The sequence below is a fragment of the Eptatretus burgeri genome, chromosome 9 (genome assembly GCF_056783735.1).
Source record: "Eptatretus burgeri isolate ZD-2024b chromosome 9, Ebu_testis_v1, whole genome shotgun sequence".
Lineage (NCBI taxonomy): Eukaryota > Metazoa > Chordata > Myxini > Myxiniformes > Myxinidae > Eptatretus > Eptatretus burgeri.
Window position 1 is genome coordinate 85,305,209 of NC_140969.1, and position 23,203 is coordinate 85,328,411.

Genomic DNA, 23,203 nt, shown 5'->3' on the forward strand with positions numbered 1-23,203 from the left:
ATATTTGAGTGTAATGGTATGGGATCACGTAAAATCATAACCTATGGATCTCGTGGTGGGTAAATCAACCGTTTCCGTTTCCATGGACAAATAGGACAACTATCAGACTCGACTCCATGAAGCACGTTCCTCTGAGGTGCTAAGGACCACGTATCGGGAGAAGTTGTGCAAGGGCAACAGGCCCCGGGTCCCTGGTGTTTGGCAGGCAGGGCGAGGCTCGATGTGTGTTCCGTCTCTTGGATGACGGTGTTTTCCCACTGCGTAACAGCTGTTGACAACATAGATGGAGGTTATGACTCCAAAGGAGATAATAGATCCTTTAGCAGGTCCACGTTTTTCTTTCTCTCTCACACAAGATCGACGTTTACTGTGCTTGTATTTCTTAGTTTCCTGTTGTGTTGCCATACACTCCCATTATATACCAGCTGAAGATCTGGTTGTTTCACGATCATGAAAATCAGGATAGTCGGACTAAACAACTGTCCATGTTAAAGCAGTGGGTACGTCAATAAATGGTTTATTTATACAAGTATTTTTTAAACACAGCCTTGTGCAGGTTAATATTTCCATTCCTTCCCTTAACATGACATCATTCCAAACTGGTGCAAACATGTACCTGGTGTTTACATAAGGAGAAGAAAACAAACAAACATGTAATTAGGATACAAACTGGCTCAATACGGAAGTAAAGCTTTTCACGCCACATTACAAGACATTTGAATGAACACGTGATGATGTATAGGGTTAAATAATTCTTCTACAATATGATATTGTTCACACTCCAACAAGTTCATCTATTAAAGCCTCGAGTGGCTGAAGGACCCTACCCTATTAGACCACGTGCAGGTGCAGAATGGTGCCTCGGTCTTTACCCTGATCACAGACTCCTCGAATAAAGCTTGGAATAACAAACCCAGAGGAACAACACGGGGCCATTCCATTCCCATTAGTGTGACATGCCGAGTCTTTTATCCCATAATACATCGAAACTAATAAACAAACAATAGTATAATGTTAGATTGTACAACAGATAGCAATAAAATACATAAATAAAGGTGTCATGGGAATAAACATTCACCAGTATGAATTTTCGATGCAAGTCTGAAAGGAAGAAGAAGCCATTAGGTTTCACGTGCATCATCTAAATCCGAGGTAAATATAGCAATAAAAATGAGCAGTAACTAACCGGCCATGCACAAGCTCGACGCCGAAACCATTGAACCGGGATGCCAAGTTTCAGGAGCGAGCAGCGCTCGAGTAGACGTTTCAAAGCGAAACGACATTCTGCAGGTTCGAGGAGAGTTCCATCAGCATCCAATCAAATAGTCTAAAGAAACTGTCCAATTGGAGCTCAAGTGTTGAGACATTATTTCAATGTGTTCGTTGAAGTGCGTGTTGATGTTTGAATTTTTTTAAACAAAAAGTTTTGCTTTCATAAGGAAAAAAAATATGCAGGAAGGTAGTGTGGGGGGGGGGGGGGCTCACCATGACTCACCAAATTAAATTCGTTGAGTTAACAGGTAAAGGTTTAGCACGGTAAAAGGTAGCACTTGTCAAGCACTACTACATTTCCCAAGAAGAATTTGATCTGTACAAAGCGAATGAAAAGTACCAACCTTAAAGAATGTCCCATCGGTGACACTGCAAACTGAAAGAACATTACCTGGGGGAGCACCTGCATGCATAGAGCTGTGACGGACCGGAAGTGCATCATCATGTATTTACAAACACCTGCAGATGGATAAGTGCTAGGTATCTTCGCAAAAGGAATTTATAACCAGGTTGTGATGGGGTTAGAGGAAGGTCTGAGTACCGGCGACCTGAATAAAACACTACGGGACACACTGTCCGCAAGTGGACAAAATTCTGTTTAACATCCCCAAGGGGCAGCAACTCCTTGCCAAGGTCAACGTGGGCTTGGGAGGATTGCTGAGGTACGCACAGTCGCCTCGGAGCTCTAACCTGGGTTTAAATCCCGACCCGGCTATAAACTCTCATCCTGGTGTTTCACAGGCACGGCGAGGCAAACGTGTGGTACCGTCCCTCGGATGGACGTTAAATAGGTTCTCCTTCTGCCGGCAGTTGTTGGTGGACGTTAAAGATCCCACGGTGTATTTCACCAAGAGTCGGTAGGTGAACAACATCACCCGAAACAAATTACTAATTCCTACTCTAACCGACAGGCGGCATCAGAATCAGCATCAGAGCTGTTCCCCCAGCAATTATGCAAGTCGTAGCCTTGTGCTGAATTGAAATAATGTAACAGTGCATCAGCAGGCCGAAACTACCCTGCGGACGGAGCATTCATTCCACATTCACAGCCTTATACTATTGGCAAGTTTGCTTTGACATTTGTTCAGACGACAACAAAAGAAGCAATATTTTTGCATTGGTCAAAACGCACCAAATTTATCAATCGATTAATTATCTTTCATATCGACACACAGGTTGGAGAGAAAACCAGTTTACGATGCCGATTAGCTTTCTCACGTCGTGCCAGGAGGCCGTTGGAATTGAGAAGTTGCAGGACATCATTCGAACATGCAACCAACCTGTTGCGATGTAAATTACTTTTAGCTTTGAGCGACTGATAAATGAACATGAAATATCCATGACCTGAGCCGTATGAGCAACATAGATGAAGAGACGACAGCAGGCTCAGGTGATCCGAGAGCTCGATCCTCGACTTCTTTTGGGCTGCGACTGTCCTGGAAGTAGGTATTGGTGGGGATGAGGAGGTTGTGGAAGGGGGGGGGGGGGTAAGACCGGCAAAATGGTTCGGCGTGATCGGTCATTGATCACTTGTTCTGATGTCACGCTGGGGTTGCTGGGAACGGCTCATTCGCATCTCTGTGAGCTGAGTGTAACGCTTAACGTTGAGGTCTGCAATGGTAGACATGAATACATCAACCACAGAAGCAACTGTATCCCTTTCACGAAGTAAATCGGTTTTATGTTATTAAGGCAAACAGGGGATGGATCAACCATCCCACACTATTACTATTTCTTCCACACTTCTCTTCACTTACATGCACACACACATACCATGAGGTTGGCAGGTCCCCGCTTGCTGCAGATAGCTGAGCGCATTGGTGTAGTCACCCAGATGGTAGTATGCAACTCCGGCACGATACAGAGCCTTGAAGTTATCCGTACGGTGTTGGAGGACTTTTAAGCAGTAATCCCGCACTCTCTCGTAATTTACTAGCTCTGACTGCAATAAGCAAGCTGAAACACACACACACACACACACACACACACACACACACACACACACACACACACACACACACACACACACACACACACACACACACACACACACACACACACACACGGGGATGAGAGAAAGAGCAAATGAATATTCCTAAGGGATGGGCTGTGGACGACTATCCGAAAGGGAGGATGGAATTCATGGGTGAAACTCCTTCCATATTTTACAGAAATCTGTATTTTTGTAACAACCCATATAGAGATTTCAATATGTTCGTCGTCAGAAAGGCATGTCGCGATTGTAGGGAATTGAGGTGCTATTCCACTGTGCTGAATCGTTGCTGAACCCATTTCATCCGGATGTGGTGCAATGCAAACACAATAACGCATCATGACCACGATTATAGCCTAGTGTTGGCTTAATGGTTAGTGTGGCTGGCTTAAGATCTTAGGGTCCTGCGTTTGAGCAATGTTGCTGGCTTAGGATCTTAGGGTCCTGAGTTTGAGCCCCATTGGCTGCTGAATTAACACCAGGTAGGATTGACTCAGCCTGTCATCTTCTGAGATCAGTGAATTGAGTACCAGTGTACTGGAAAAGGGGCACAACATCAGCAGCAGCACAGCTGTGCTTCCAAGAAATGACAGCTACCTGGCAGCCAAAATGCCATATCGCAAGCATAGAACAGAACCACAATTATATGAATTGGTCCCATGGTAGTTTTTATTTTGAGCTATTTTTTGAAGAAGTTAGCCGAATACAGAAGCTTGCATGCGTGTTACCGTGATTAGATGTCTGCCAGGCAGGAGACTGTGTACGCACGTCGGTGTTGCGTATCCGCCATTCCTCGCCGGCAGATTTGTCTGTACTAGTTATCAAAGATACAGCAAGGCAAGATAAACCACTCGGCCGTGAATGAGAATTATCTAATGGGTGTGCTCGGCCACCATTTTAGTAAGCAACTGCACAAGCAACGCCGGCTAGCTGTGCACGCTAGTCAGACATGGGCATGGTGACAACTTCATGTTCTTCCGCTCATTGTTCTGCAATTCATTGCTCTAATTGACAATCCAAAAGACCTGATTTAGTTTTGTGATGGTTGCTGAATTAATCAAATCAGCTGCTGGAGCAAATTGTTCAGCAGACCCAGACAAATTTATTCTGACGCTGCAGAGTCTCACCAAGAAGAAAAGAAGAAGACGTGCAGAGCACGATATTTGCAAAATCCATGAAACAAATTTGACCTAAAAAATTAAGTGGTAGTTGAATTCAATGACCAAATATGCAACTCCTCTTCAAATTCCAAGTGAATCGGATGGAAATTGACAATTTTAGAAATTCGGCCGATGTTGACCTTTTGGTCCATGTTGATCTCAGTAATAATTGGCTGGTTTAATTCAGTGACCTGAAATATAAATCCTCTTCAAATTTCAAGTCAATCGGATGAAAATTGAGGATTTTAGAAATCTCACCTAAGTTGTTGACCTTTTGACCTCAAAAACAATAGGCTTCTTCCTCCTGACAAACTCCACCATGTGGTGAAATTTCGTGAAAATCGGATTAAAATTGTGACCTGTAAGCGATAAACAGACAGAATAACAAAAAAAATATTCAATTTTGCAAGAAATAACGAGGCAATCAGCGCAGTTTGCCACACCTGTTCAGCACAGAAGAATAAATGTTGTAATTCCTTATGTTCAATTCAGCCTTCCTCAGCAGAACACATGCATACATTGCTAGTTATCTGTGTCGCAGAATCCTTGGCGGACATGAATTGCTGTCATCATGTCTGGTTTGTAGAAAGGCTCTTCTTGGAAGTGATGCTGAATTGGATGATCCTGCCCTACTCTTCATTCACAACAAGGCAGTCGACACATCCAAATCCGATTTTGGATCTCTGATGGTCCCGTCCGATGAGTTCCTCACTTTTTGTTCATACTGAATTCAGTGAAGCCAAGATGACAAGCAACGATATCCGTCTCCTGCTCAATGAAGCCGTGCATCAGCTGGACGTCTACAAGGGTTTGCACGTTTGCAGTGAGCGGGTTAAGTACAGAATATTTGCAACATTTGTAAGCGTCCGTGTCCAGTACGCACTGAAGTTCAAGAACAGACGTGTCACGTGTCCATCATGCCACTGTCAAGAGGAAGTGTAGAAAAGGTCAAAAGGTGTCTTACAAATAAGAACCAATATATGGACAGTTGCAAGTGGTTCTTGTAAAGACGTTGGACAACATGTACATGTAGGTCAATTTACATCTACATTTGATTGAAAATGTGGGATTATGATTTTGTTTGTAGGTTTTCAATAGAAGCTGTAAAGTTTATGCTCGAAATTGAAGGATGTACATTGTGCAGCTTTTGCAAGTTCTTTTCTTCTTAGTAAGTCTTCCATGGATGGCACTGAGAAGATAGGTGGTGGTCTATGCACACTGAAAAAGTTGTCAGTATCGTAAATAAAATGATACACGTTTAAAGTGAATGGTGGTGGTGATGGTGGTGATGTGCATTGTGGTGTTTTGGAAATGTAAGACTGAAGAGAGAAAAGCCTGACAAGATTGTGCAAGTAAGGAATGTGAGAGAAGATTGATGTGGATGTCATCTCGAGGATGTGAATGAACTGTAGAGACTGAAAGTTTTGCTGTTATTGTGTACATTCCCTGGCATTAATGTGTCTGTGTGTTTGGGGGTGGGGGTTGGAGGCAAGATCTATGAACACCACAAATCTCAATAAGAATACAAACCAAAGGGGAATATGGACCGATGCCACATATTTAAACTTCCTACTCCTGAAAAAAAACAAACATTGAAATTAAATAGAAAAAAAGATAATAAACATCATCAGGTGACAAGTCAACACTGTCCCAGGAATTTACATATTTCAGTTTATACCCAATGGTTTTGTTTGTTCTTGTTACAAAACCACCGGCGATTCCAGCATCATGTCGACAAAGTGAAACATTTCACTCGGAAAGCAATTAATGCCATTGATTTACACACAAAAGTGAGCGAGAAGAAGAAAAAAACGATATTCCCTCCCCTCCTTTGCACGAAAAAGGAAAAGAGAAGGAAAACCCTCGATGTCACCATTCAGCGCTCCATCAGCGACGTAATGGTCACGGAGTGTCGCAGAGAAGTTGCTTACTAAAATGGTGGACGTTCTGCCCCAGTGTGTACTTCACCCTTGTGCATGGGTTTACAGATGAGTGGTTTATCTTACCCTGCTCTACTATCTTTGTTAGGGTAAGGAAGGGTTAGGTTAGGGTTATCACGTAGGAATGTCATTTGTATTCACTTACATCAAGAATGTTTGTTAACATTTTATTTTGTTCTATTAATAGTGTAGTATTAATTTGTGATTGGAATGAAAATATAGAGATTGAGTTTATATAAGAAGACAAAGAAATTGTAAAAGGGGGCAGAGAAAAGGAAAAGGTGGTGCTTCCCCGATCGGAATGGAAGGTTGTGACGTTCATTCATCCCTCGTGGGTGATTTATAACAGCTGGAGAAGACTGCTCGAGTTATTACCGAGACAGCAATTACTATTTATTCTTCTTCAATCGTCTCACAAAAGGTCAAGGAGAACTTGTATGCCATTACGATCTGTAGTGGCATCATTTTACCTTTCATTTTATGATATGTAAATATTCTTGAGCTCGGGTTGATCGGGGGTTTTCTGGAATTGGGTGCAACCGGAAAAGAGACGAGCAGGCAGGTTGTTCGGTCATCGTTGGAATAAAAGATGGACTCGGATTCTGAATACCTCGGACATCTTTTCCTTCCAAGCTAAAGATCCGCCTACTTGGTGTTTTGGGCACAAACGACCACCATTTGTTGGTGTCTATCAGATGCATTCCACTCCACAGAGATCTTCTGGGCCCGGTGTTATGCTGAATAAAGCAACCCTTATCGTGGAGTTTCGCTGTTAACCATTTTTGCCCTGATATTGGCACCATTGTGTGTCAGGTTAGGTAGGGGAACATGCGCCGGAGCAGCGCGTCACTGCATACACTTTCTGCTGCTACTTCATGGACCTCCATCTGGCTATCCCCCCCGGCAGATGCCTGGCCCATCCCAATCTCCTTGAGATGCTGATTAATCTGCTGCAACTATGAGGCACGTGGTCGGCCCATTGGCCTCCTCCACTCAGGAGGCTCCCTCGATGAGAGAATCGGGTGAGCAGGATCAGCGTCAGGAAACCGAGCCACATGTCCATAAAGCCGCAGCTGACACTCACGGACTATGCAGATAACAAATCTCATTTGAGTCTCTCAGCAACCGCTCAATGGACAAAAAGTCCGACCAGTGAAAACCAAGGATTCTCCGAAGAGACTTCGTACCAAAGGAGTGGTCTCAGATCTCTGGTCAGAGTCCAAGTCTCACATCCGTATAGCAAGACTGGAAGCACCAAGGACCTGAAGACTCGGACTTTCATCCTGCACAGGTACCAACAGCGCCACACCCCGTGATCCAGTGAATCCATTACTCCCCAGGCCCAACACAGACGTCTATTGACCTGTGGCTCACAGCCAGCAGAGACATGAATATCACTGCCAAGGTAAGTAAATCTCTCTGTGACCTCAATATCCTCACCACAAACAGGTACAGACAAGATAGCAGCATCCAAGATGTCATTGAAAATATAGATCTTAGTTTTGACCCAGGAAACCCATAATCCCAGTGGCTTCGACTCTTCATTCAGCACCTCGAGGGCCCCCACCCCAAAAGGATATCTAGTCTCCACAAAGATGACTGCATCATCTGCGAAACCAAGGTCAGAGATCTTGACATTCCCAAACGATGCACCACAGCTTGATCTCTCCGATATCTTCCCCAGAATCCAGTCCACACAAGTGCTGCAAAGTGTGGGGGCCAGTACACACCCCTGACGAACTCCAGTAACAACATGGAAATAAGTCAGCAATGGAACCACCACACCTCACTGCACTCTCAATACCAGAGTACAGTTCAGACATCAGATTGATCAGTTTTGTTGGCATCACACAAAGACCAAGAATCCTCCAGAGGGCATCCCAATTCACTGAATCAAACACTTTGCAGAGATCAAGAGAGGCTGTAAGCAGCGCCTGCCAAAACTCTCATCCATGTTCGGAGACGACCCAAAGAACAAGGATACAGTAAATCGTTGACCTCTTTTGTGTAAAGCCTGACTGCTCTGGGCGCTGATGCTCAAGGAAATTGTGGCAAACCCTATCAAAAATTATCCGAGCAAAGACCTTGCCCAGTACTGAGAGCAGCATCAACCCTCGGTAGTTGTTACTGTCCTGGCGATCACCCTTCCCTTTCCAGAGAGGGACAACAAGGCCCCTCTTCCAGTAAGTTGGGATGATGCCTGTGTTCCAGGCAGAGTACAGAACTGCATGCAACAACCCGAGTACAGCATTTCCCCCAGCCTTGAGAAGTTTGGCATGGATGCCACAGATCCCAGGAGCTTTACCCCTTCTAAACTGGTTCACTGCTCTCTGCGTTTCCACAAACGAAGGTGGACCACAGTTGATTGGATGGTCAGCAATAGGGATAGCAACGCCCCTGACATCCAACTCAACAGTTTGTGGGTCAGCCTGGTACAGCCGCTCAACGTAACCGGCCCAGCGGGCCTTCACTTCGGACTCCTCAGTCAAGAGCTCACCAACCTCCGCTCTAACTGCAGTACACCGAGGGATGGGCTTGGAGGAACGAAATGCATGAATTCCCCTGTAAGCAGGACGAGAATCACTTGACCACAGGTGATGCTCTACCCCCTCATAGATTCCTCGCACAAAGGCCTCCTTGTCCAGCCTCAGCACACATACAGTTTTATGCCTCAACTCCCTAAACAGCTCAGCGCTGCCATTCAGCCTGGCCCTGCGACTCTGGTCAATGGTATCCAGTGTCCTTTGAGACAAAATTCTTCTTCACCTTTCGGTGAGTTCCAAGACATCCACCAGCAACATGAAGGATGGTTGCGTTGAAGGCACTCCAAAACTCTTCAGGATTCTCCAAAGCACCCAGACCCCTCAAATCCCCACTCAGCCTGTTCGCCAACTCCTCATCCTTGAGCTTGTCAACATCCAGCCGAGGCTGGGATGGTACCATTCTCCCAGATTTAAGCTGCAACTTCAGAGTTGCTCCAAGCCTGTGGTCGGTATTGAGGAACTGAGCACTCCGGAAGACCCAGCAGTTATGGATCATCCTCCAGCGACCATCAACGAGCACATGGTCAATCTCCTTCCAGCATTGGAATACCAAGTCCAGCGATGAGCCTGTGGGCGCTGAAACCATGAACATGCCACCATAAGTCCATGACTTCTTGCAAAGTCAAGGAACTTAGTGCGATTCTGGTCTACAGTTCCAGACCCATGGGGACCAACACATGTCTCATAACCATCGCTATCAGTGCCATTCAGTGCATTGAAATCCCCAAAGACTAGAAGTGTATCTCGCCTGAGGCGCTGATCAACCACAGACTCGAGCGCAGTATAGAATGCGTCCTTCATGGTGAGATCACTCGCCTCAGTCGGAGCATAAACAGAGACCAGGGAAATGACACCCAAGGAGTGATGAATCCTCAGTCTCATAATACGCTCATTGACCGGTGTGACCTCAATTATCAGTTGAGTCAGCTTGTTTGACACAGTTACAGCAACTCCTTGGTCATGGTAACCATCAGAGTGACCAGACCAATAGTAGGTGCAAACACCCACCATGATCTTGCCACTATTCGGTCTCTGAATCTCAGAGAGAGCTGCAATACCGATGTTCAAATGCTTGAGCTCAGATGTTAACAGAGACAGGTCTCACATCCTCTCTTAGGGATGACATTCCAGGCACCCACCCGAAGGGACCGCCTCAGGTTAACCCAAGGAGACCGCCATCTGGTGGATGACACCTCAGCACCACTCCGCCACATTCCACCGCAATCTGACCCAGGAAGTTTACCCCATGCTTTTCCTCCTATCATCAAGGGGTGGGGGTCCTGAAAGCTTTGCCCCAATCCCGTAATCCGGTGAGCTGTCCTGCGAAGGGCAGCGGCACAGCAGGTACTTCCAGAGTGGGTTTTCAGTTTTCTTTGCATTTGTGGGTTTTGCGGAATGAAGGGTTTTACGATGGCCGGAGTGCAAATCCTGCCACTAACCTCCTAAGAAAAAGTAACCCAACCGCAGGAGGCTGTCCACAGTCACAGTTGGCCATTAGATATGGATGGCCGTTGGCTGACAAGGAGCTCCTCCGCCCTTTGACATGTTTTGTTTTTAATCCTGCTGGGTGTCCATATCATACACCTTCCTCACCAGGAAACTTGATTGGGGGGGGGAGGGGGGAGGAGGGGGGACAGTTTAGTCGCTGCCAACCCGACCATGAAACAGGTTCGTACAGGTTTATATAGTACCTGCAGCAAGTCACAGATCTAATCTGGTCTGACTTGACAATAAACACTCCACAACTCTTCAGTGTTCCCCAAAGGCAAGAGAGGAAAGTTAAGGAGCTGCTTGGCTTCGTGTGACTCGTGTATAAAGAGCTCTTCTTTGCCTTTGTGGAATCTTGCACATTTCGCATTGCCTTACGTGGTTTGGTGAAGCTTGTTTGAAGAGTTCTGAGTAGGTTTCTCCTTGGATCCTTCATTAACATTCCTACCTTTGGCCCTGTGGGGTTCCAGAAGGCTATTCAGCCAAGTACCTTGGCAACTTACTATTAGCCGTGTGGCATTTGAACTCCTTTCAGACGTAGTCCCGTCAACGCTGATGCAGTGCCCTGTTACTAATTTTGCTCACCTTGGAAGGATGATGGGCTGAATCAACCCACCTGGTGTTAATTCAACAGAATATGAATGTTCTGGTGAAATTTAAAAAAATTCTGCCCCAATTATTATCATTTTAATTTGCAGTTTTTTTTTGTTACAATATGGACAGAATCACCTCCAAAATGTACATTTTGACATCAATTTTTCAAAATTTTCTGGGGGAGCATACCCATGGACCCCCTCAGAAAATCTTTTTTCCCCTTTTTAAAATGTTATACAGCTTCACCCATGGGAATTGTTACATCTTACATGTATTTGATAAAGTTTATATTGATGAGCAATAGTCTTGGGCAGTGTCCTTTCTGCCATAAAGCTTAATCAACAATAACATGAGCTTAAAATGCAGGACGGAAGGGCAAGTTGGATATCGTTTGACTCAACACAACATCTACCAGTGAAGCAAAGTGAAGAATTCCTCACTTGATGAATCAGTCATTGGGAGCATTGATATATTGCATCAAATCAAATTAACTATTTGTCTTTTCTTGAGAAATCTTTTTCATGAGAAAGATCTCTCAAAAGACAATTCTGTGCCAGCTCAGCATTTTAATCATGAGATGGTGGGAGTGAGCTGGAGTCTGGAGAATTATTTAAAGTTGCTCACCCCAAACTCACATTATCAATCACCCCCACACTGACTCACATGATCAATCACCTCCAGACTCACTCAAATGATCAATCATCCCCAGACTCACTCACATGATCAATCATCCCCAGATTCACTCAAATGATCAATCATCCCTAGACTCACTCAAATGATCAATCATCCCCAGACTCACTCACATGATCAATCATCCCCAGATTCACTCACATGATCAATCACCCCCAGACTCACTCAAATGATCAATCATCCCACATTCACTCAAATGATCAATCATCCCCAGATTCACTCAAATGATCAATCATCCCCAGATTTACTCAAATGATCAATCATCCCCAGACTCACTCAAATGATCAATCATCCCCAGACTCACTCAAATGATCAATCATCCCCAGATTCACTCAAATGATCAATCATCCCCAGACTCACTCAAATGATCAATCATCCCCAGATTCACTCACATGATCAATCACCCCCAGACTCATTCAAATGATCAATCATCCCCACATTCACTCAAATGATCAATCATCCCCAGATTCACTCAAATGATCAATCATCCCCAGGACTCACTCAAATGATCAATCATCCCCAGATTCACTCACATGATCAATCACCCCCAGACTCACTCAAATGATCAATCATCCCCACATTCACTCAAATGATCAATCATCCCCAGATTCACTCAAATGATCAATCATCCCCACATTCACTCAAATGATCAATCATCCCCAGGACTCACTCAAATGGTCAATCATCCCCAGATTCACTCAAATGATCAATCATCCCCAGGACTCACTCAAATGGTCAATCATCCCCAGATTCACTCAAATGATCAATCACCCCCAGATTCACTCCAATGATCAATCATCCCCAGATTCACTCCAATGATCAATCATCCCCAGATTCACTCCAATGATCAATCATCCCCAGATTCACTCACATGATCAATCACCCCCAGACTCACTCAAATGATCAATCATCCCCAGACTCACTCAAATGATCAATCATCCCCAGATTCACTCAAAGGATCAATCATCTCCAGATTCACTCAAATGATCAATCATCCCCAGATTCACTCAAATGATCAATCATCCCCAGATTCAATCAAATGATCAATCATCCCCACATTCACTCAAATGATCAATCATCCCCAGATTCACTCCAATGATCAATCATCCCCAGGACTCACTCAAATGATCAATCATCCCCAGATTCACTCCAATGATCAATCATCCCCAGGACTCACTCAAATGATCAATCATCCCCAGATTCACTCAAATGATCAATCATCCCCAGATTCACTCAAATGATCAATCATCCCCAGGACTCACTCAAATGATCAATCATCCCCAGATTCACTCAAATGATCAATCATCCCCAGATTCACTCAAATGATCAATCATCCCCAGACTCACTCAAATGATCAATCATCCCCAGACTCACTCAAATGATCAATCATCCCCAGATTCACTCAAATGATCAATCATCCCCAGACTCACTCAAATGATCAATCATCCCCAGATTCACTCACATGATCAATCACCCCCAGACTCACTCAAATAACCAATCATCCCCAGATTCACTCCAATGATCAATCATCCCCAGATTCACTCAAAGGATCAATCATCCCCAGATTCACTCAAATGATCAATCATCCCCAGACTCACTCAAATGATCAATCATCCCCAGATTCACTCACATGATCAATCACCCCCAGACTCACTCAAATGATCAATCATCCCCACATTCACTCAAATGATCAATCATCCCCAGATTCACTCAAATGATCAATCATCCCCAGGACTCACTCAAATGATCAATCATCCCCAGATTCACTCACATGATCAATCACCCCCAGACTCACTCAAATGATCAATCATCCCCACATTCACTCAAATGATCAATCATCCCCAGATTCACTCAAATGATCAATCATCCCCACATTCACTCAAATGATCAATCATCCCCAGGACTCACTCAAATGGTCAATCATCCCCAGATTCACTCAAAGGACCAATCATCCCCAGATTCACTCAAAGGATCAATCATCCCCAGATTCACTCAAAGGATCAATCATCTCCAGATTCACTCAAATGATCAATCATCCCCAGATTCACTGAAAGGACCAATCATCTCCAGATTCACTCAAAGGATCAATCATCCCCAGATTCACTCAAAGGACCAATCATCCCCAGATTCACTCAAAGGATCAATCATCCCCAGATTCACTCAAATGATCAATCATCCCCAGATTCACTCAAATGATCAATCATCCCCAGATTCACTCAAATGATCAATCATCCCCAGATTCACTCAAATGATCAATCATCCCCAGATTCACTCAAATGATCAATCACCCCCAGATTCACTCCAATGATCAATCATCCCCAGATTCACTCAAATGATCAATCATCCCCAGATTCACTCAAATGATCAATCATCCCCAGATTCACTCAAATGATCAATCATCCCCAGATTCACTCAAATGATCAATCATCCCCAGATTCAATCAAATGATCAATCATCCCCACATTCACTCAAATGATCAATCATCCCCAGATTCACTCCAATGATCAATCATCCCCAGGACTCACTCAAATGATCAATCATCCCCAGATTCACTCAAATGATCAATCATCCCCAGATTCAGTCAAATGATCAATCACCCCCAGATTCACTCCAATGATCAATCATCCCCAGATTCACTCAAATGATCAATCATCCCCAGGACTCACTCAAATGGTCAATCATCCCCAGATTCACTCAAATGATCAATCATCCCCAGGACTCACTCAAATGGTCAATCATCCCCAGATTCACTCAAATGATCAATCACCCCCAGATTCACTCCAATGATCAATCATCCCCAGATTCACTCCAATGATCAATCATCCCCAGATTCACTCAAATGATCAATCATCCCCAGATTCACTCAAATGATCAATCATCCCCAGATTCACTCCAATGATCAATCATCCCCAGGACTCACTCAAATGATCAATCATCCCCAGATTCACTCAAATGATCAATCATCCCCAGATTCACTCAAATGATCAATCATCCCCAGATTCACTCAAATAACCAATCATCCCCAGATTCACTCCAATGATCAATCATCCCCAGATTCACTCAAAGGATCAATCACCCCCAGATTCACTCAAATGATCAATCATCCCCAGATTCACTCAAATGGTCAATCATCCCCAGATTCACTCAAATGGTCAATCATCCCCAGATTCACTCAAATGATCAATCATCCCCAGGACTCACTCAAATGGTCAATCATCCCCAGATTCACTCAAATGGTCAATCATCCCCAGATTCACTCAAATGATCAATCACCCCCAGATTCACTCCAATGATCAATCATCCCCAGATTCACTCAAATGATCAATCATCCCCAGATTCACTCAAATAACCAATCATCCCCAGATTCACTCCAATGATCAATCATCCCCAGATTCACTCAAAGGATCAATCACCCCCGGATTCACTCAAATGATCAATCATCCCCGGATTCACTCAAATGGTCAATCATCCCCAGATTCACTCAAATGATCAATCACCCCCAGATTCACTCCAATGATCAATCATCCCCAGGACTCACTCAAATGATCAATCATCCCCACATTCACTCAAATGATCAATCATCCCCAGATTCACTCCAATGATCAATCACCCCCAGATTCACTCAAATGATCAATCATCCCCAGATTCACTCAAATAACCAATCATCCCCAGATTCACTCCAATGATCAATCATCCCCAGATTCACTCAAAGGATCAATCACCCCCAGATTCACTCAAATGATCAATCATCCCCAGATTCACTCAAATGGTCAATCATCCCCAGATTCACTCAAATGATCAATCATCCCCAGGACTCACTCAAATGGTCAATCATCCCCAGATTCACTCAAATGGTCAATCATCCCCAGATTCACTCAAATGATCAATCACCCCCAGATTCACTCCAATGATCAATCATCCCCAGATTCACTCAAATGATCAATCATCCCCAGATTCACTCAAATAACCAATCATCCCCAGATTCACTCCAATGATCAATCATCCCCAGATTCACTCAAAGGATCAATCACCCCCAGATTCACTCAAATGATCAATCATCCCCGGATTCACTCCAATGATCAATCATCCCCAGGACTCACTCAAATGATCAATCATCCCCACATTCACTCAAATGATCAATCATCCCCAGATTCACTCCAATGATCAATCACCCCCAGATTCACTCCAATGATCAATCATCCCCAGGACTCACTCAAATGATCAATCATCCCCAGATTCACTCAAATGATCAATCATCCCCAGATTCACTCAAATGATCAATCATCCCCAGGACTCACTCAAATGATCAATCATCCCCAGATTCACTCAAATGATCAATCATCCCCAGATTCACTCAAATGATCAATCATCCCCAGATTCACTCAAAGGACCAATCATCCCCAGATTCACTCAAAGGATCAATCATCCCCAGATTCACTCAAAGGATCAATCATCTCCAGATTCACTCAAATGATCAATCATCCCCAGATTCACTGAAAGGACCAATCATCCCCAGATTCACTCAAAGGACCAATCATCCCCAGATTCACTCAAAGGATCAATCATCCCCAGATTCACTCAAAGGATCAATCATCTCCAGATTCACTCAAATGATCAATCATCCCCAGATTCACTGAAAGGACCAATCATCTCCAGATTCACTCAAAGGATCAATCATCCCCAGATTCACTCAAAGGACCAATCATCCCCAGATTCACTCAAAGGATCAATCATCCCCAGATTCACTCAAATGATCAATCATCCCCAGATTCACTCAAATGATCAATCATCCCCAGATTCACTCAAAGGACCAATCATCTCCAGATTCACTCAAATGATCAATCATCCCCAGATTCACTCAAATGATCAATCATCCCCAGATTCACTCAAAGGATCAATCATCTCCAGATTCACTCAAATGATCAATCACCCCAAACTCACAATCACAACAAAACTCACAAAATCAACCCAAATCTCACAATCAAGTCAACCCAAGTGATTTTGTTTGTAAGTTTTGTTCAAGTGGCTGAAATGTGAAATATAAATATTAAATACTGTACATCCAGACGAGCCAATACATGAAGATAGTTGCAGTTGGGAATATGCAAATTAAATATTTTAAAAACACACACAACCAAGGACAACAACTACACAGTCAGCGAATCTCAAGTGTGACATTTCGACCATCGATTGGTCTTTATCCGGGAGTGCGCAGTCATTGCGTGGCGAGTGTTAACTACCCGAGCTACAAACACATGACTGCAATCGGCAGATGGTGAGACGTTTCCACCACCATTTAGCTCGTGTCTGGTTATGTGTGTGGACTCGAGCCTTGCCCACTGGGAAACTAAACAAAATGATGGCGTCTCCATTTTTGAAGATGAACAAACAGCACTGCAAGTGAACCTATTGACCGAGTATCAGCACAATGTCATTCCCACATAAACGTCACAAACACCATGTGCATCAAACCAATTGAGAGCCCTCATGGTTTGGGGCCAAATGCAAAAGTAAAACCATAAAAGTGCACAAAGCATCCATCGATCGGTGACACCGTGGATGCATGCCGGCATCGGGCATATTCCTTGGAAAGGTAATTGCTTTCCAAAACCCGTTCCTTGGACATCCCAGGAAAACTCCAGATTGAATGTACATGTCTGAACAGCACGTAAACCGGTCTTAACTTGTTTTTCACCTCCCATTCCAACTGGCAGAGGGTTGAAGCCAAAATATCGACAAGGTCGGAGAGGACACTTTCAAGGTTAAAATTCTCTCTGCCTTCAAGTGTGTGTGTGTGTGTGACTGTGGAGATGCGTGTTGCGTACCTCTGGCACTGATAACTCGCGTCCTCTTTGTGTTGCCCTCAATGCATAGGAGTCAACCACCCGAGGGTGCCATGGCACCACAGGTGAAGGTGTGCCATATGGAAGTTTAAAATCCCATGTTTCTCTCATATTTCTTTCATCTTCGGAATAACAGCAAGCCCATACAAATCCTACTAATACACATAGCAGGTTTGGTGATGGCACAAACAAACCATGCAAAAACACAGTGGGTTTGGTGGCGTCTCATACAAATCCTGCAAACACAGTGAGTTTTATGGTAGCCCGTACAAACACGCACAGCGGCTTTGGCAGTGTCCCATACAAGTACTGCAAACATAACAGGTTTGGTGGTGGCACACACAAACCTTGGAAATACACACAGTGCGTTTCATGGTGGTACATACAAACACTTATGGCGGGTTTGATGGTGGCTTCATGACGAAGACACCCGGATCTGGCATCTCAGAGGTTGCGGATTCAAATCCACATGAAAGGAGCACTATTAAGGATTGGTATTCTCAGCCACGAGTCTCGGGAGTCTCAGAAAGCACGAGTCTCGGGAGCATTATGACGTCATAATAAACAAACCCGTGCACCACAACACCGAACGCCTGCAACATGATGTCAGAGTTTCAATTGTTCAGCAAAGCTTCATGTTGGCGAATTGTCCAAATTTCAGATCAATCGTCGAGTAAAAACGTTTTCTTATTCTCTTACAATGTGTGATAATTGCGATTGTTTTGTGCAACCCAAATTAGCGTGCTCAGAATCCACTCCAAGTTCATGCGATTCCTCCAAAGCAAAAGGAATGTGTAAAGAGGATTACGTTAAGATGAGAGAAGATCGTGGGTGTCCCATTAGAAAGTACAAATTAAAGGCACACACTGTGAACATGTTTTATTTCTGGATGTCTGAAGGCGAGTGAGACGTGTGCAGGAAGCTTTGGCAGCTACGTATCCTCGGGTGACTGCGCTTGGCAAAGCGTTGCCTCTAAAAGCTCAATTCCTTCATTTATATAGGTCAACCATGCACATTGGTGCTCAACAGAGACCCTCGCACGCCAACCGGGGTCCCTGGAGCGCCAACAATGAGTTTCCATTATTTGCAAGGATCGGCAGAGGCAGACCCTGGAATTTGAAAAGAAGAGTTGTGGAGGATTGGGGAATTCTGGGGAGGGGGAGGAGGAGGATGGAGGGCTGGGGGACTCTGGGGAGGGAGTGTAAATCAAATTACATCACCAACACCACCATTTGCGATTTATAACTTCAGTTCTCTGTCCATAATCACACTGGTTTACAAAGAAATTTAGGCACGCATGAAAATAGGTGTTCTAACCTAATTTTGGGGTGCCGATTTCACATACCAAATCCATTTTCACTCATCACCTCTAGTTTTTGAGAAATAAACACATTATATTATAAATATATGCATTATAATAAAAAAAATGAGAGATGTGAAAGCAAAAAAAACTAGAGGTGATAGAGCAAAACTGTTTAGAAATTGGAATTCAGAATGTCAAAATTAGTCAGAAACACCTATTCACATGCTTGCCTCAGAATATTTTGTTTTGTAAACCAGTGTCATTAGAGAACAAAAGATCATTTTCCGTCCGACTGCATGTTGCACAGGGAGCTGCACATCCTGGATTTGATTCCCGACATGGCTATAAACTGTCAGATCGAAGTAACATGGAGACATCAATGCATGTTCCATCCCTTGGATGGACGTCAAACTGGATGTCCCATCTGACAATATTAGCTGGTAGACGTTAAATATCCCATGGTGTCCTTCACGCAGAGGAGGCAAGTTATCACCGGCACCATGAACAAATTACAAATTCCTGCACACTCAGTTGAGCATTAGGCATGGCCAGCTGGTTATAATAATAATAATAATAATAATAATAACGGTAATAATAATAACGAGAAGGGCACTCGGTAGAGCGCATACCTCCACCACCCAATGGGGCGTTCCATGTTAACTGTACACATTTTTCAGCACATTTTTGACACCGTCTCAGATTTCACTCTTTTTTTGTGCAAGTGTTTGTATCCACGGTAAAACAGTGTCAATTTTCAGACCTGGGGGCCCATCGGGGCCCATTTTAGCCCCCCCCCCAAATTTGGGCGCCCCCGGTTGACCCACAATCTTCCATTGGCCATATCACAGGTTGTAGTGGTCCGATTTGGATGAACTTGGTATCAAAATGCTCGTAAAAGCGAGATCTTTCGAATCGCGTAAAGTAAAATCACTCCGAAACAGTAATTCAAAAAGTTATAGTTTGGGGCGCCCTTTGACCTTGGGCACCCGCCCCCAGCCAAACCGATGATCCCGATTTTTTCGTGTGAGAATACCCCTTCATATACTCCAACACCTCAGCATAAATTAAAATGGGATCTCAATGGGTTCAAGTGTGATGATGGTTTCATTGTTCGGGGTCCACATATCACTAATTCTTGATTCGACATTGGGCGATGTTTGCCGTCATCGCTTCAATGACGTCACCTGCTGGCAGGTGACTTTATGTCTGAAATTGACAATCATCATCTCTGGACTATTTCATAAATCGAAATATATATATATATATATATATATATATATATATATATATATATATTATTCTGCCTATTGTGTCTATTGATTTTTAAGTGTACAGTTTTTGTATAACCATAATCGAATTAAGTTATAAATGGGATAATCTCAGTTTTTGCATATTTTGCAGTAAGCATGGCGACTGAAGATCGAAAAGCGTTCCGAAAATGTTGTTTTGTTGCGATCCGTTCAGCTGCCACAAAATGAAACAACGAAAATATCTTTCTCAATGTGTCAAATGATGTGTTGATGAAATTTTCTTCAAAGGTGAAAAAAGATGACAGACTTTATACTTCATGCAGAAAAAAAAACTTTCTCAGTTGTGTATTGTGTCACCAGAGTGTATTGAATCTCATTGAATCCCAGAGTGTATCTCAGTTGTGTCACCAGAGTGTATTGAAGAATCATCTTCGACCAGTTCGAAATTATCATCAGAAGGTACGATCGAAGGCATTGCAGAATCTATTTCAACAGATGAGGACGAGGAGGTTTTTAAGCGAGAAGCAGAAGTTGACCTATTAAACCAGTCGTTATCGATGATAGGTGAAAGCCCCTTCGACAAACGAAAGGCGGAAAGGAACCCAGGGTACGTTCCTGAAAAGCGAAGTAAAGTGGAAGATTCTGTGCGAAAGAAATTAGAACTAGTTGCTGGACCAAGCACTGCGGAGAAAACACAGAATACAGCGTCAAAATGTGATGAAAACTGCATGCCAGAGGTGATCAAAAGCATGAAAGAAAAATACGTTGTTTCGAGCCGTTCAGAGAAAATACGTGTACTGACAATATTTGCTCGGAATATGAGCATCAGAGGGATGATGAGTGAATTCAGTTGCTCCCAAAGAATGGCTGTGCAAGCCAAAAATTTAGAGAAAGAAAACGGTATGCTGTCGTCTCCAAATCCCAAACAGGGTAAAATATTGCCTGACGAAGTGAAATCCGCCGTTACCGAATTTTACCGAAGTGATGAAGTCAGCCGAATAATGCCGGGAAAAAAGGACTGTGTGGTGGTCAGGAATGAACATGGAAAAGACAAAATTCAAAAGCGCCTGGAACTAAACAATCTCAAGGAACTGTTTCAGAAATTCAAAGAGAAGAACTCTGGCTTGAAAGTTGGATTCGCAAAGTTCGCCATGCTCCGTCCCTCGGAGTGTGTCCTGGCCGGTTCAGGTGGTACACACAGTGTATGTGTATGTACGATACATCAAAATGTGAAACTCATGATGTTTGGTTCCAAAATTCCACAGATAGCCGAACTTCCGAGCTATCATCATGTGATAGCATGCATAGTTTGTAACCCAGCACAACCGGCATGTTATTTCAGAACTTGTGAAAGTTGCCCATCAATTGAAGACTTCAAAACCGAGCTACTGAGTGCTTATAAACTGGAGGATATTGATGAAATTCAGTTTAAACGGTGGACATCCACCGACAGATCTGAACTGAGCTCCATGTTCCTGCCTTTGGAAGAATTCATTAATCAATTCTGTGAATGCGCGGTAAAATTAGTGAGACACGACTTCATTGCCAAGGCCCAATCTCAGTTTCTGAAAAATAAGAAAGACGAAATCGGTGAAGGAGAATTTGTCATTATTGGAGACTTCTCAGAGAACTATTCGTTTGTCGTACAGGATGCGGCCCAAGGATTCCATTGGAACTTTTCTCAAGCGACAATTCACCCCTGGGTTTACTATTTCAAATCGGACGATGGCAAATTAAACCACGATTCGTTCACGATTATATCAGAATGTTGATGAAATTGTCCCAGTGAACTTTCTGATCAAAATTAATCAAAAAATTCTTTTAATTAATTAAAATGTGAAAAATTAATCAAAATACTCACGACGTTGTCTCAGTCCACCTCTTCCAAAGAATGCTCATTGAACACGTGAAATCTCGCTTTGGAAATGTAAAGAAACTTTACTATTTCTCACATGGTTGCGCTGGCCAATATAAGAATTGCAAAGCCTTCATAAACCTATGTCGTCACAAATCAGAGTATGGTATTGAGGCAGAATGGCATTTTTTGCCACAAGTCATGGCAAGGGCCCTTCAGGTGGCGTGGGAGGTACAGTCAAACGAGAAGCAACACGTGAGAGCCTGCGTGGTCCTTACGACAGTCAAATTATTTCTCCAAAAGATCTTTTCGCCTTTGCTGAACATGGTTTGAATGAAATGAAGTTCGGTTACGGGACCCAAGAGGCGTATGACGAGGAAGAACGAAATCGGGAAAAAAGGTTAAAAACGGCCAAAACCAAAGCTGGAACTCAAAAACTTCATGCTTTCATCCCTATTTCTGAAACTGCTCTTCAAGTACGCGAATTCAGCCTTAGCGAGGAACACCGCATCGAGTCAGCTATTTCAAAATCTACACCAACTTTTAACGGGAAACTCTCAGGTTATGTCGCAGTGCACTATGATGGAAAATGGTGGCTTGCCTGCATCATGGAAGCCTTTCAGGACACTCATGAAGTGAAAGTGAATTTTCTTCATCCAAACGGGCCCGCAAATAGTTTCTTTTTTCCTGACATTGAAGATCACTGCATTTTTGACATTTCTGATGTACTTCTTTCTGGAAACCAAAAACTGCTACAGGTAGAACCTACACAATCAGTAAAAAAGAAACAGCTTTAAAAATAAAACATTGGTTGGCAAAAACATCTTGACTATAATATGCGAGGAAAAACTCTTACTCAGACTAGTATCGCTTCCAGTTCCTGCATGTGCATGTGGAAAATTTATGTACAATATACTGATATAGTGTATTGGAAATCTTGTGTTCAAATATTGTGCTATGTATTGTGGCGTATTGTGTGTCCAGCACCCGAGTCCCCGAATAATAAAACCATCATCACACTTGAACCCATTGAGATCCCATTTTCATTTATGCTGAGGTGTTGGAGTATATGAAGGGGTATTCTCACACAAAAAAAATGGGACCATCGGTTTGGCTGGGGAGCGGGGGCCCAAGGTCAAAGGGCGCCCCAAACTATAACTTTTTGAATTACCGTTTCGGAGTGATTTTACTTTACGCGATTCAAAATATCTCGTTTTTACGAGCATTTTGATACCAAGATCAGCCAAATCAGACCACAACCTGTGATATGGC

At 43.5% G+C, this 23,203-nt stretch overlaps 1 protein-coding gene across 1 annotated transcript in view; it reads right to left on the reverse strand.

Annotated features, from left to right (window-relative positions):
• Positions 1-501: 501 nt before the first annotated feature.
• The window catches only part of LOC147020514 (tetratricopeptide repeat protein 9A-like), a 34,375-nt gene continuing 11,673 nt past the window's right edge, over positions 502-23,203 (reverse strand). The window contains exons 2-3 of the mRNA XM_085895910.1: positions 3,046-3,228; positions 502-2,883 (exon numbers count right to left, since the gene is read on the reverse strand). Of these exons, the coding sequence (XP_085752036.1) occupies positions 2,792-2,883; positions 3,046-3,228 (275 nt within the window). The 3' untranslated portion in view covers positions 502-2,791. The remainder of the gene's footprint in view (positions 2,884-3,045; positions 3,229-23,203) is intronic.